Genomic DNA, 14,979 nt, shown 5'->3' with positions numbered 1-14,979 from the left:
CAGGTCTTGGACCATGACATCCCTAAGGAGGAGCCCATAACCTTGCACTTCCTGGCCAAGTTCTACCCGGAGAACGCGGAGGAGGAGCTGGTGCAGGACGTCACTCTGCATCTGTTCTTCCTGCAGGTGAGATGGAACTCTGAGCCCACCTGAGGTGTTTACCCATGTCAGTGTGTGTACCTGCTGTACTTAATGAAAATGAGTACTTTCTTTGGGTGTTTCCTGTTGGCTTTTCTGACCGTTTCCAAAGGCAGTACTTTCTTTTTATCTTTAAAGTTTTCAAGATATGTGTGTGTGTGTGGTGGGGGGGGGGGGTTCTTTTGTGCATTTTATTCCCAGTTTTCGTATTGTGTCCTCAAGTGTTCATATTGAATCCAAAGACCATATGCAATCCGGTATAATGATTTTGGACTTGTGTTGGTAAATGCTGAGTTTTATTAGGTCAGCACCAGTCTCACGTGGCCCAAAACATGTTCTCCTGGCTCACGTCCCCAAATCCGTCCCACCGTGGGACTGCTAAAAGCTGACGGGGCGGGTGCATCCCTGTACTTTCAGACCAGGAGGCCCAAGGTCCTCAAACCGGGCAGCGATCCTGTGGGCCTTCAACTGCTCCTGCTGCATTACTTCCAGGGTGTTAAACTTGTGTCATCTCAGGCCAACCTTGCGAAATGTTTATTTCCAACGCTGAAGAAAAGTATGCTGATGTTTTTTGGCTTAAAATTTTAAGTCCTGTGTGGCATCATTGGGTGTACTGCAACTGCAATCACTCAATCCTAACTGCAATAAACCCTGCGATTCTTCACACAATTTCAGTTCTCAGGTCCGTTGCACAGAATATCGATCTCCACTCGTTTTCCATAAGCGCTTTCCAAGGAATTTATCAAGATGTATGAACACAATTAAGTTTAACAATAAGAAGAGACAGTTTAGCCCATTACATAAATGTATTTATTTATTTATTTTTAACTTTAGCCATAGAGTGTTCCCAACTGAACCCGACTTTGAACAGTCCACAGCTCACTGCTTTTCCTGCCAGACCTGTGTACCATGTCCTCATATGTATAGTGTGTGACCAAATTCCCTGGAGAACTCATAATGTGGTGAGAACCTGCAGCAGAAAGCCCTCTGAAGTACGCCTGTGACCGAAACGAAATAAGTGGGGACGTGTGAAAAGTGGCTGAAATCTGGGGGCTGTCCCAGGAAAAAAAGACAAGATTTCTGGTCACCCTGCCCCCGCTTCAGAAATGAGTCCATTATTTTTTAATTCCCGCGGTCCGCCGGCGGCCGTTCTGAAGACCTGTCGAGGGGGCCGGCGGTTCCTTAACAGGCTAATCTCGAGAGCGGGGAGCCGGAGCAAATTCGTCGGCGGTCTCTTCGTTCGGCCGAGCGGGTCTGATGGAAAGAACGCGTGGGATTGCCCTCTCTCGTACGAACGTTCGGAGAACTTTGAAGAATTTCTTTGTCGGCTGGAAGCTGTATCTCTGTTGTCGACCCTCTGCCAGCCATTTATGAAAACATGGAGAGTCTGTTTATTAATTTATGAGGGCCAAGACACCGTGATCTCCAACTCATTAATGATTTGAGAGATACAGAGTTAGTTGACTCCTGTAAAGTATCTGGTATGGATAAGCCTCCAGACTAATTTATTATTTATTGAAAGTGTCTGTTTTCATTCCAGTGTTTATATATGTGAGTGTGGTGTGATTTCGATTTTATTTTTCAAAAAGAAACTTATATATATCTGAAAGGGAGACCAAAAATGAGACGAGAGGAAAGTAGCTTTGTCCCTTATTCAACAGCTCCTTGTATTGTCACGCAGTCGCAAGTTTGTTCATCTCCCTATGTACAGTTATTCATGTATTCAGAATTAATTTGCTAGCTGCCTGAAGGGAGATTAAACTAAGGCTCCCTAAATCAGATCTGCTTATAGTTTTCTGTTTTCAAAATCAACCAAAAGGCGTAACAGAAACCTAATTAAATACCAGCAAACAGGTTGATTGTGTTGATTGTGTCTGGAGCTGTTTGAAGCTGCAGCCATATCATTTCTGTATGTTAAAAAAAAAAAAAATTATTCGATTTGACACGATACAAACATTAAAGGAGCATTTGCAACATGGCACCCATACTCTTTTTGTGTTTATGTTTAACTGTTAGGGACTTAATGAGCGGTGTATCCACAGTGCGGAAGTGTCCTCTCATCCAGTTAGGTATTTTCACACTCTCGCTGATTTGTGGGCTATAACTACATTTAAAGACGAAATTAAAAACGTAATTATTAATTCTTGTACTCGTGAACCAAAAACCAGACGGCATGTTGTCAGCACAGCTGATATGTAATTGGATCATTTTGAAAATGAAATATTGTGGGTTATTTATTTATTTATTTTTTTGATTACCCTAAGTTTTCAAGATTGGTTAAATTTGGTTTCTGCGGCTGCAGCATGATGATAAGTAGACCTTTCTGTTACTGGGATTGTTTTACTCCGAGGCTAATTATGCTTTTTGTCTGTTTTTCTCATCAATTATGCGTCGCTGTCAAACGCGGAAAATGGCCATGGATAGGGTCATCACCGTAATGACTTAATAATTATGACTGGAAATTAACCAAAATATTGTCCAACTCCGGAGCGGAATCATAATTAATGCCCACTCGGTAGACTGAAGGTGGTGAAGTGTGTACATCTGTTCAGACTGTGTAATGAGCGTATTTTTGAGACTTCTAAGCAGATCCGAAATGGCTACGATGCGGCGTCTTCGCGAGGCTTTTCTCAGTGATACAGGCGTATTTTTACACCAGGCGAATCACCCTGACTTGCTCAGCAGTTTTAGATGCCTCCTTTGTTTGTCGCTAATCCCCGAGACTCGAAAAGCGTCCTACAGATCCGCTCAGTCGCCAGTTTTTTCGGGGCACTTCGCAGCGGGGTTCTTGTCTATAATTCACCGTTGCACATGTACGCATGTCAGGCATTTTGCGGCGTCCTTTTTAAACTCCCTTGAGGAACAAATGGACCACCCGTTGTTTGTCGATGTCTGGTCTAGCTAGATCTTTTTTTTTTTTTGTGGTAAAACGTGAATATGTGTATTGCAGTGTAAATGGCATAATCATGTAGCAAAAATGAATACTTGCTTATTATTGCTATACTGCAGTAACGACAACATTGGAGCACCATGGAAAATAAATGATTCGGTGAAGGATGAGTCAGGTGGGCCTTTGACAAAGCTTACAATTGATCTCTCATGAAGTTCTGCATATCACTAACTATTGTTGTCGCAGTAGGTTATTACCCTCTAATTAACTTTTCCTGTTTTGTCACTATTTACCCAATACAACCTCTCTCACCTACCCATGTATGTGTCATGCTCAGACCCACTCACTCAGTAACATTCTTTTTTGGTGTCGCTACTGAATTTCAGCTTGAAGCCATTTTCTATTAGTAGAATAATAACGTGTTTCCGTTGCAATCTGAGTGCGCTTTATTTTCATTAGAAATTTTAAGTGTCAATTTCCCCAAATTTTTAATATTTTTAAGAGTAAAGCACCCTTGCTTAGCAGCTCATCTGTATTCACCGCTGGATTTTTGGTTCTTAAATGGGTCTTTCGAGGCTGGTCGAGAAAATGTTTTCATTATGAAAGCGCTCAGAAGTAAAAATAGCGGAGCGGTGGCGATCGATTCGGCTCGCTCCCCGCTGGTGTCCCCTTTGTGTGTTTCAGGACCCCGTTTTGTGCCCTTGGTTACTGGCCGAGAGCCCGGTTGCCAGGGGCTGCGGTTGTAGCCGGTCGCCGGGTAAAGACGGACAGGGCTCGGCGTGCGGCAGCGCTTGCGTCGGCACGGCGATGGAGTGACCCCACCAGCGGCTCTGCACAGTGCGTTAGTGACCGGTGTCCTGGAACCCAATGAGAGGGGGGCGACGCCCGCACCATGTTTTTCAGTTTGCCAAAATTGGCTTTCTGTAGTCACCGCAGATGTCCTGTACACTACCACACTGCTTTAGGGCCGTGGAAATGCAGCTTGTGTGGGGTTCAAAGAGCAGTTACCCGTCTGCTTGTTTGTGGGGCTTTGTGAGTCCCACCTGTGGCCTTGGCTTCCAGGAAAGCGGCAGTTTGGGCGAACTCGGCGAACTGACGTCTCCTCCAGGTGGCGCACTTGAGTCTGTATTATCTCTGGTATTATCTCTGGCCCCTTCTGTGCTTTTTGACCCTGTTTTCATCCACCAAAAACGCATGGGTGACCAGTGACAACAGGCCGGCCTTGAGCTCCGGGCCGTTTCGGACGTCCCCGCGTTTTCTGCGCTCGTACATCCGCGGCCCGTCGACGCCCGCGCCCCCCCTCCGCGTTTCGCGAGCGCCGCGTCGTAAAGAACCGCGTTAACGGTTGGGGACGGGGACGGTTGGGGAAACGCGTCCATAAATCCATCCCCGGCGGCTGCGCGGAGTCGCGGAGCCGCGGACGAGCAGATTAACGACCTGGCGGCTCGTTCATCAGTCTTCTCCCGCGCGTCACGGATACGCCAGCGAGGCGCGGAACGCGCGGGGAACCGTGTTCTGATTCTTAAGCGCTTCCTCTCTGTCTTCCCGGCTCGTCTTTTCCTCCTGCTCCTCCTCCTCCTCCTCTTTCTCCGGTGCGCTTGAAGGTCTTGCGTGGAGAAGCCCGTTCGTGGGGGTGACTTTTTTCCTTAATAATAAAAAAAATAAATAAAAAATTTACACTCTGGCGCAAAATGAGTTCTGTGCTGGCCCGTGAAGCTCACTGAAGCCTGAACGTGAGAGTGGAACTGGAACTCCGGAGGGAATACAGAGCAGCTCGAACGTCTCCACGTCGCTTTAGAGGAGCGATGTGGTCGGGTTAGCAGCCTGTGGAGCTCACTCTCTCTCCTCTCCCCTTTCCATTTCCTTGCAGGTGAAAAAGAAGATTCTAGAAGAAGAGATCTACTGCCCCCCCGAAGCATCCGTCCTGCTAGCTTCCTACGCCGTGCAGGCTAAGGTTTGTATCCCACTATTCCATGGAGAAGTTGCCCCTAAGCATTGCCTTGGGGTCAGCTAACTCCATCCAAATCCTAACCTAGCATATTACGAAGAAAATTCTAAACTGATCCCAGCTCAGTGCTCACGGGCAACTTGCACCTGTGCCCATCCCACCATCGGTAAAAAGGTCTCGATTCCTGCCCGTTTCGAGAGACTGCGCTTCACGTGAAGGGCGGCGCTTATTTTACGCGTGAGGAGTCCCGCTTCGCAGGCCACGGCGCTGTCCACGGCTCACAGAGCCGCGATTCTGACACCAATCCAGGAGTTATCTCTGGGGGAAAAAAAAAAAAGCAGATGGCAGCTTGATTGACAGCCAGGCCCCGAAAATCCGCCCGATTATCTCGGGGCCCCAGCTGAACGCGCGGATCTCGTCCGCCGCCAATTTACAGGCCTTGGCGGCGCAGCGGGTTTCCTCCACGCAAGCCGCTAATCACTTTTGGGCCCCCCCCCCCTTCGGATCGATTAAGCCTGACCAGATATCGCGGCGCAGTGCTCGACCACGGAGGCTTTTTTATCTGAATCGATTGGCTCGCTCTCCAGAAATGGCGGACTGTAACGCCAGGCTGTTGGGGCTCCCCCCTGTCAGTGGGACTGTGCGATTGGCCAGGGGGGGCTTCAGAGGACCGCTGCTGTACCCCGGCTATTCGGCTTCGAGAACAAAGTGATTTTGTGTTCCCTGACAAATGGGTGGAGAGGATGAAGGATGAATATAACAGAGAGAGAGAAGGATGAGAGTGAGGGGATGAGAGGGAGGAAGAGAGAGAGAGAGAGAGGGAGATGAGATGCATGAGAGAGCCGGAGAGAAAAGAGATGTGGAGCTGTGTGTGTGTGTGTGTGTGTGTGTGTGTGTGTGTGTGTGCGTGCGTGTTTATGTGAGAGAGAGTGTGAGAGAGGGTGTGTAAAAATGAAGAGAAGAAAGCAAGGAAACCTTAAAGATCATGGGTGGATGAGTGGTTATAAGATTGGAGAGAGAAGAAAGGAGGGGAAAGCTGGGGAAAGAATGTACAAAGTGAGAGAAGGGGTCAGAAGAGAGAGGGAGGGAGGGAGGACAGGACAGGACAGATGCGGGCGAAGGAGACGGACGGAGACGGGGGAACTGGCTCCTGGAACGCGGCGTCTGTTTTGCATGCAGAGGGGCCTTTTCTCCTCGAAGCTGACAGGAAGCCGCAGACAGCAGCTGCTGTGATACACCTCCTGTGGGTGAAGGTACAGAGGAGACGGAGACGACCACTCCTCCCGCGGGCGGAGGGGGGGGAGAGGGGGAGGGAGGGAGGGAGGGATGGAGGAGGGGGTGGGTGTACAGACGTGAGCGAAATTACAAGTCCGCTTAACGCGAATGTGGGGGATTTTAGCCTCAAAATCTGATTGGTTGGCTGTTGGCAAGGACGGCGGTACTTTGGTTTGCTTGCGAGCGTGTGTCCTTGTGTATGTCTTTGTGCACGTGTGTTTGTGCGTGCGCGTGTGTGTCCTTGTCTGTGTGTGCTCTTTCTCATTGGATTAGGGTTTCTCTGAACAATAATGATTTTATAACATCAAACACAGTTTAATTGTGTTTAATCTGAAACCTCTTGAACAGTAATACAAGCTACCCAGGTAACACACAAGGCTGCTGGGTCTGTTTGTCCACAAGGCTTGCCTGAAGAAGTGTTCTGGCCCCTCCATCAAAAAAAAAAAAGCGAACAAATCTTAAAACCATTCTTGCCAGCTTTTCCCGATATCGATTCCCGAAATGAAGAAACATGCGAATATTGGCTGAGTAAAGTTACGATGCATTTTCGCGGTATGGGTCTCCTGGTAACGGTATACCGCCAGTGACTCTCTTCCATCAGTGACTTTGTCTTTGTCGTTAACGCTGCCCCCATAAATCGTGTTCCGGAAGTCCTCAGTCCGTTTGTTGAGTTGTTAAGCCTGAAAATTGCCAGCGGCGGCCATTTCAAAGTGCTGGTCGGCTGCCAGCTCCAGGCCTCCGGTGCTGAGAGAGGGAGGCCCAGGCTAAGCCGTCCGCATCGGCCGTACCCAGGGACGGTTAGCAGCTGGCTGTCTGTCCGTCCGCTCCCAAAACCGTTCCCAGCATCCCACCAATTCCCAAAAAGAATCTGCATTGCCTATTTTTCTCTCAACTCCGAAACTCGTGGCTGATCCACAGTAAAAACAAATGCGCACACACACACACGTGCACACATGTACACACACAATTATTTTTAGTTTAAGTTCTGTAGCAGAACCGGCAGCAGCCGATGAACATTTATTCAAACGTACAGGTGCTCGTGAAGGGAATTTTAAGGAGTGCAATTAAAAGATGAATTCAGTTTGATTTTCATGTTTGCTCCTTGTCACTGCTATTCCGAGCACACGTTTTATGTGATGAGCAAATAATCCTGTTCTTGATTTATGAAGTACTGGGAACCTGTTTGATAGCTTGGGTATGTTTTCTCAAGCCCTATTGGAAATGATAATGATGCAGGGTTGGCATGTACTAAAACATCTCAGAGTTTCTTTTGCTGTGTAGGAAGGGCCTCCAACCCCCCCCCCCCCCCCCCCCACAGCATATCCCCAATCCTTAGCTAACACGCCTTCACAGAGATGGCTCTGCATTTGCAGATCCCATGGGATCATCTTGGATCGAGTGCTCAGTTGACAAACCTTTCCAATAAATGACGATAAATGTGTTTAAAATGAAAAATATATTTATTTTAGTGAATTTAGGAAGGCGTTACCGTTTCTATCCACAACATTTTTGTTGATCTTTGGACAGGAAAGACTTGTTGTTGTGACCAAACAAATAAAAAATAAAAATCAGAACCAAGTTTCTCTTGCTCATATTTACAGGGAACTGAACAGAAAAACGTGGCATTGCATACATTTTCAGTTACTGTTTTGTTCAGTTTTCTGAACCCGTGACTTCTCGTTTTTCTTTTTTCTTCTTTCTTTCTGAACTGAAGCCGCTGTTCCAGAACTGAAACATATGTTCTCGGTTTCTGTGAAAAAGGACCCATGCTGATCCATAGATCCATAGTGCATGTGGATGGATGTACATGTGGGAATGGGCACAGGATAGCCATCCAGATGATTTATGGAACATTGAAACTGCACAGCTCTGCCTCCAGGACACATGGGTAGATTGAGGACAGTGCTTTGCCCTGAAATATCTGGTTTGATTCAGGAAAAGAAAGTCAGAAACATGAATACCAATGATTCTAAAGGTTAGACCCGACGTATTAAATCCAGATTTTCACCCCCTTTTAAGGTCAAACCAATGTGGAATAATTGATCACCACCCCCTAATACAGTCCTGGCTTTTGCTGAATTATGATACATAGGGGACCTCTATGAGAGGATAAAATGCAGAGAAATTATGCAGTCGAATTTCCAGCCCCAACTAGACTTTTTATTGTGTGGCACTGTGAACTCTTGTGGGCAAATTTTAAGTGCCCCAAAATGAATGTATCATGCAAGGCGTATTCAAGCTTCTAAGCTAATCTCCCGTATCCTGCTTTTTCTTCTTCTTCCTTTTCTTTTTGCAGTACGGAGACTACGACCACAACGTTCACAAACCGGGCTTTCTGGCTCAGGAAGAGCTGCTGCCCAAGAGGGTGAGTGGCCTTCGCATTGTCCCTCATTTCAAAACCGCTACTGGAGTGAGTGGCTGTTCAGGAAGTAAAAAAAAACAAAACACAAAAAAACAAAACAAAAAAAAAAACAAGGTCCTGTCTTCCAGTGAAGTAAAAGATCTATTTTCATCCTGAGATGGCTGAACCGCATCCTGTAAGTTAACCCCCAGGGGTAAAGGGAGGTCTCTTCCTAAGCCAGCGAATGCAGAGATTTGCGGCAGAGAGAAGAAGCCGAGGAGCTGCTCGTGACTCGTTCGTCACAGACGAAGGCTGCGTGCGTCTGTTTGCAGGTGATACACCTGTACCAGATGACTGCGGAGATGTGGGAGGAGAGGATCACTGCATGCTACGCGGAGCACAGGGGACGAACGAGGTAGAGACCCCCCCCCGCTGTTCCACGCCGCCATGGCAACGGCAGGTCACAGTTCATCAAGCCTGTGCGTTTGACTCCTCGCACTCCTGAGGGGTGTGAGCGAGGCATCATGGGTAATCTGTAATCCCCGCCCTCTATTTTCACACCTCCACCATGACATTAATCTCGCTGAAAATTTCACAGTCAGTGCTTTAATGATAATAATAGCTTTATTTATATAGCACCTTTCTTACATTAAAATGCAACTCAAAGTGTGTTCCAGGCATAATGAACTAAAATAAAACGAGATAAAATGTAGTGAGCATAGAAATGTACCATGAATTGCGTCTGTTCCAGCACTGCAGTATTTTACATTGGATGTTCACATCTATCCCCAGTACTTTCCAAGAGGTGTCATTCTCCATTAAATTATGCACCGTAGCCTACGCATTTTAAAATGTAAGGTTCGTAGATGCATACATAGATGCATGGCCATTTTAAATTAAAAATAGCCCTGCGATGTTTAGTCCGATATCCGTTGACCTCCAGTTGTCAGGGAGGCAGTGAGTTAACGGCTTCTGGCTCTCCGGCGCGGTTCTCAAAGAGAAAACCGCTTAACTTCTCGGGCGTGATAACCTCAGTCACAAGATGGACGTCTAGCGCGATAAGGATGTTCTGCAGGCAGAGTTCGGCGCAAGACAAAGTGACAGGGCCTATCTGAGCAGCAGCACGGGTATCGGGCGTGGAAATCAGTGTCAGTTATCTAGAGCTCCTAGCGGAGGTGGCCAAGTCCACAGCAACAATCGATAGCGTTTTTCTTGTTTTACAAACGGCAGACTGCATTCCGCCATCGTGGATGAACTGTTTGACTCCGTCGTTGCTGTTGCAGTTTTTTAAATTCTTCTCCTTTTTAAAGGTTTACTGTGAGCTCAGTGAGTTTCAGGAGAGCGTTTTAGCAACGAAGCAAAAATAAATCATCGTTAATATTTCATTTGAAAGCGGCCCACCTCTGATCCATCGGCCTCTCCGCATCAGAGCACGGGGTAAAAGAATAGGCGAGACTTTTGTTTATTGCACGTCTCTTAACTTCAGCGACCTCCTCTCTTAACGCAAGAGAAAGCTCGCTTCAGGGGGAACGTTAGCACGCTTTGATTAGCTTCAGCGAGGAGGAAAGCGTTTTCCTGTCGGCGGAGTTTAACAGTCCAAATCTGTCTCCTAACGTTGTTAAATGCTTGACCTGTGAAAGGAATTTAGCGCGGCGAGGAGGAGGGCACCTCGCACCGCTGCCTCCGAAATTCAGCCGTTTGCAAATGAGGCGTCGAGGAGAGGACGGAACCTGACTCCCAGCCCCCCCCCCCCCTCGCTCTCTGTTTAACTCTCCTCTCTTATCAGGGACGAAGCGGAGACGGAGTACTTGAAGATAGCCCAGGACCTGGAGATGTACGGCATTAACTACTTTTTCATTAGGGTAAGAAACTCTCTTTTTTAAAAAAAAATTTTTTTAGCGCCTCCGCCAAGCCAAGGCGAAAGGCGGAGGGGGATTTCTCACCGTGGTGTCCGGGCGGAGTAATGGGAACGTGGAGGCTGGGAACATTTTTCTCTGTAAACAGCCATCATGGGGGGGAAGAAGTCATGCTAATACGCCGCTCAGCGCTATTACTCTCACTCCAAGCCCGCTTTTGCTCGCCTGCTTAAAATGTCCCCTTTTTGCTGTCTAAATCCTTTCAGGCAGCGGTGCCTTATTATACCCTCCTACACCTGTAGCGGAAGTGTCGGCTGATGCAGTTTTTGGTTTAATACTAAATAAAGCATATGCATAAAAGAAAGCTATCGCAATGATGTGTTTTTATTGTGCATTAAAGTACCATAGATTAGATTACCTTTATGATTTATATGGTGTTGATGCGACTTGGCAGGTGCTAAATGAGCAGCGCGTTAGCTTCTGCAGTGGAGGCTGAGTTGCCAGTTCTCTTGTTAAGCGCACGCGATGAATTGTTCTGGCAAGCCGCTGAACGTCGAGCTCGAAGCGAAAACTGCGGCAGTTCCTGGGCCCTCGCGTGTGTGGTGGACTAAGCGCGCTGAGAACAGGTGTGTGTGTGTGTGTGTGTGCGGAGTGTGGCCGTCTCACGCGTCAATCACATTATTCCCCGCCCAGAACAAAAAAGGAACGGACCTCCTGCTAGGGGTGGACGCCTTGGGCCTGCATATATACGACCCCGAAAACAGGCTCACCCCCAAAATCTCCTTCCCCTGGAATGAAATCCGCAACATCTCCTACAGCGACAAAGAGGTACGCGTTATACCCTTAGACCACCCAAAAAGCCCCACCTCTCCCCCAAACCACCCCCTCCCGCTGCATCGGTCTGTCAGTCAGCAGAACGCCAACACTGACTGGTCTCTATATCTTGTTGCTCCCCTTTGCCAGTTTGCCATTAAGCCTGTGGACAAAAAGACGGATGTTTTCAAGTTCAACTCCTCAAAACTCAGAGTCAACAAGCTGGTGAGTAGTGGTTTCTTCTGGTTTACCCGGTTAGGAGACATTATGAATGACGACATTATGAATGACTGAATGAAGTCCTGAGGGGATAAAAAGGTCTGAGCCCCATATTCTTGCGTGCTAATCTAGCATCGGCTTTTGCTCTCGGCTCATAATGCATACGGCTAGCATATGACTAGCAGAATCCTGATCCTGGGTTAGCACTCCTACTGAGATGCTTTGCAAATCTTGGATCGCTTTTGCTTCGCAGGTAGTAGGAGCAGCTGGGTCTTAAATCGGCACCCCTTCTCCGAAGCGCTTTATGAGTACGCCGCATGCAAATTTAGCGCATAATTAAAATTAGATAATTGAAAGGCAGCGCTGGCCAAGAACAGCACAAGGCAGAAAGCCGGATTCAAACAAAGGCTGAACTGTGGCCCCAGGATTCAGCTTGGGGGAGAAGATGCTCCCCACGGCGGGTCTGGCTGAATGGACTCATTGACAGATATTTGGAGTTAATAAGAGAGCGGGAGGATGAATGCTGTGTGTCGTGGATGGTCTGGCTGAATGGAATACGAGCCTCGTGGACGCTGTGGCGTGTCACACACACTGCAGACCGCTCACCACCAGGTTGGGGGTTAGTCCGTTTGGGTGTGTGTGTGTGTGTGTGAGAGAGAGAGAGAGTGAGAGAGTGTGTGTGTCTCTAAGTGTGTGAGTGTGTGTGTGCATGCTTGTGTGTGTTTGTGTGCGTGTGTGTGTGTTCCTGTATGTGTGCATGTGTGTTTGTCTCTATGTGCGTTCGTGTGTGTGTGTGTGTGTGTCTGTACGTAGGTGTGTGTGTGTCTCTGTGTGTGCATGTGTGTGTGTGTGTGTGTGTTTCTGTACATGTGTGTGTGTGCGTGTGTGTTTGTCTCTCTGTGCGTTCGTGTGTGCGTGTGTGTGTGCGTGTGTGTTTGTCTCTCTGTGCGTTCGTGTGTGTGTGTGTGTGTGTGACCACGCACGTTCCCAGCCCCGCCCTCTCTCTCCCCGCTGCGCGTGCAGATTCTCCAGCTGTGCATCGGGAACCACGACCTGTTCATGCGGCGGCGGCGCGTGGACTCTCTGGAGGTGCAGCAGATGAAGTCCCAGGCCCGCGAGGAGAAGGCCCGCAAGCAGGTGCGGGGAGGGGGGCACCGCGGTGTAACGGTCAGGGTTCTGGACCTGTGGCGAGAAGGTTGTGGGTTCGATTCCCAGCCCAGCCGTCGGTCATGAGTGCTCTAGGTGCCTATATACAGCTCATGAGTCCTCAGTCGCATAGAGTGGATTTATGAATTTTATTTGCCACTTTTATCGTGTAAACTTTATTGAAAAATAAACTATCGGTCGGAAGCTGCAAGGAAACGATCTATGAAAGGAGGGGTGTCCTTGGAAAAAAGCGCGATAAGCCAAGTTTTCTTTTGTTAACTCTGGTGGCAGCGCGGCGTGTGTGACAATCATCTTCGTTTTCCTTTCTGTTATTGACCTCCGGAAGACAAAATGGCGGGTGACGCACGCCCACGCGTTTATCACCGGCAGTCTTCGCCCGGGCTCTGTCTGCGGAGCCGTATTTCTTCCCGACAGTCGGGGGGGGGTGACGGCTCTATATCCTCTGTGTTGTGAGCGCGTCTGTGGAACGCGGTGACAGTGATTTGCACGCGCTCAGAAATGTTCTACTGCCAGCGGCTCCAGGAGGAGCTGCAGGAGGCTCGTTGTTGTTGTTGAGGGGGGGGGGCTGTGTGGACTGAAGACGGGGAGGAAGTCGGTATTAGGAAGTCAGAACTGAAGCTGACCTGAAGCGCTTGTTTGCGGGACCTCCCTGTGTCCACTTGTGTCTGACTTCCGTTTTATATTCTCTGTCTCTGCTTCTCTCTCTATCAATCTGTGTCTCTGTTTATCTCTTATCTCTTTCTGTCCTTCTGTCTCTCATTGTTGGTCTCTGTCAACCCCTCTCTCTCTGTCCCTATTTCTCTCTCTATCAATCTCTCTGGTCTCTCTCTCTCTCTCTCTCTGTGTCTCTCTCCCTCTCTCTCTCTCTCTGTCGATCTCTCTCACTCTCCCCCCCCCCCCCCCCCCCCCCCCCCCGCTCAGGTGGAGAGGCAGCGGCTGGTGCGGGAGAAGCACCTGCGTGAGGAGGCGGAGAGAGCGCGGGACGAGCTGGAGAGGAGGCTGATGCAGCTGCAGGACGAGGCCCAGATGGCCAACGACGCCCTGGTTAGCCACGCCCCCTGCGTCCCTATAACTCCACCCCCTTTCCCAGTTATCTCCCCCCTGCTGTACCTGGCTACATTGTGTCATTGTTCACACATTCCTCCCCTCTGCAGTCCTGTGTGGCTGATAGTGTAAAACCTGTAGCCAGTAGCTGACAGGTGTCTGGGGGCTGCATTACATACTTCAGCTGCACTGCCCCTTGTGGTGGGTGCTGGCAGCACAAAATGTCACTCCAGAAGTACAGTTCACAAGTTCAAATTGGCAAGAAAAAAACTTTTACATTTCAGTAATGACTGCAAGAACGTCTTGTCAAGTGTCTGTTGTAAGCCATGCACTGCAGCATTATGGAAGTCAAACAGGAAGTCTTAGGCAGAAAAAGAGTAGCAGAGCTTTGCAGGACGAGAGTGTGGTTCTCCTTCTTGTTGTGTGTCTTTGACCTGGCTGCTGAAATGAGGCTGACCCCCCCCCCCCCCCCCCCCCCCCCCCCCCCCCCGACCCAGATGCGCTCGGAGGAGACGGCGGACCTCCTGGCGGAGAAGGCGCAGATCGCGGAGGAGGAGGCCAAGCTGCTGGCCCAGAAGGCGGCGGAGGCGGAGCAGGAGATGCAGCGCATCAAGGTGACGGCCATCCGCGGCGAGGAGGAGAGGCGGCTGATGGAGCAGAAGGTGCTGGAGGCCGAGATGCTGGCCCTCCAGATGGCCGAGGAGTCCGAGAGGAGGTAGAGAGGAGGAGGAGGAGGAGGCCCTGCAGGCGCCCATCCTGGCTCAAGATGCTCAACTCTGTGTTCCTTTCCGTCCTCTCTGCTTCTTAACTAACGGGAGTTCCCGGTGCTGTGTTGCAGTACGGAACGTCTGTCGCTACGGTATTGCACCTGGTCTTGTGTTTTAATTCATTTTCAGGAGGTGCGTCATTGGAATATCTTAACGTCAGCCGTAGGGAGACAGAACTTTCATTTTTTATTTTTAGGTATCGAGTGCTGAATGTTTGGTTCAGCTGTTCGTCGAAATCCTTTTTCCCCATCCCATACATCCTCAGAAGTAGGATTTAAAACCAGAAGGTCGCAGGTTTGAATCCGACCTTATGGTGAATGAGGATTCTATGCTCATACTGTGAGCCAAAATAATTAAGTCCAAATTAAGCCTATATTACTATTCAGCAGTATGAATGCACAATGTAAAATATAAACTCACCCCCATATCACCCCCAGTAAAGTATTTTTATCAGTAAATAGTGTGGTGTAATGTTTTTTGGAGCATTATATTATATGGTCATACACAACAAGTCATGGAAG

At 48.7% G+C, this 14,979-nt stretch overlaps 1 protein-coding gene across 7 annotated transcripts in view; it reads left to right on the top strand.

The window, feature by feature from the left end:
- Positions 1–14,979, top strand: part of nf2a (neurofibromin 2a (merlin)) — a 33,824-nt gene that overhangs the window by 9,287 nt on the left and 9,558 nt on the right. For 4 of the 7 annotated variants that reach the window (XM_035378484.1, XM_035378480.1, XM_035378482.1 and 1 more), the window contains exons 3-12: positions 4–126; positions 4,899–4,982; positions 8,548–8,616; positions 8,925–9,007; positions 10,379–10,454; positions 11,142–11,276; positions 11,412–11,486; positions 12,504–12,617; positions 13,569–13,691; positions 14,189–14,406. In XM_035378484.1, the coding sequence (XP_035234375.1) occupies positions 4–126; positions 4,899–4,982; positions 8,548–8,616; positions 8,925–9,007; positions 10,379–10,454; positions 11,142–11,276; positions 11,412–11,486; positions 12,504–12,617; positions 13,569–13,691; positions 14,189–14,406 (1,100 nt within the window). The remainder of the gene's footprint in view (positions 1–3; positions 127–4,898; positions 4,983–8,547; positions 8,617–8,924; positions 9,008–10,378; positions 10,455–11,141; positions 11,277–11,411; positions 11,487–12,503; positions 12,618–13,568; positions 13,692–14,188; positions 14,407–14,979) is intronic. The other 3 variants (XR_004761152.1, XR_004761151.1, XR_004761153.1) reach the window with 1 other exon arrangement.

This window comes from Anguilla anguilla, chromosome 10 (genome assembly GCF_013347855.1).
Source record: "Anguilla anguilla isolate fAngAng1 chromosome 10, fAngAng1.pri, whole genome shotgun sequence".
In the NCBI taxonomy this organism is placed as follows: Eukaryota; Metazoa; Chordata; class Actinopteri; order Anguilliformes; family Anguillidae; genus Anguilla; species Anguilla anguilla.
The sequence above is the reverse complement of the archived record's forward strand: the minus strand, read 5'-3'. Positions and strand labels throughout refer to the sequence as shown.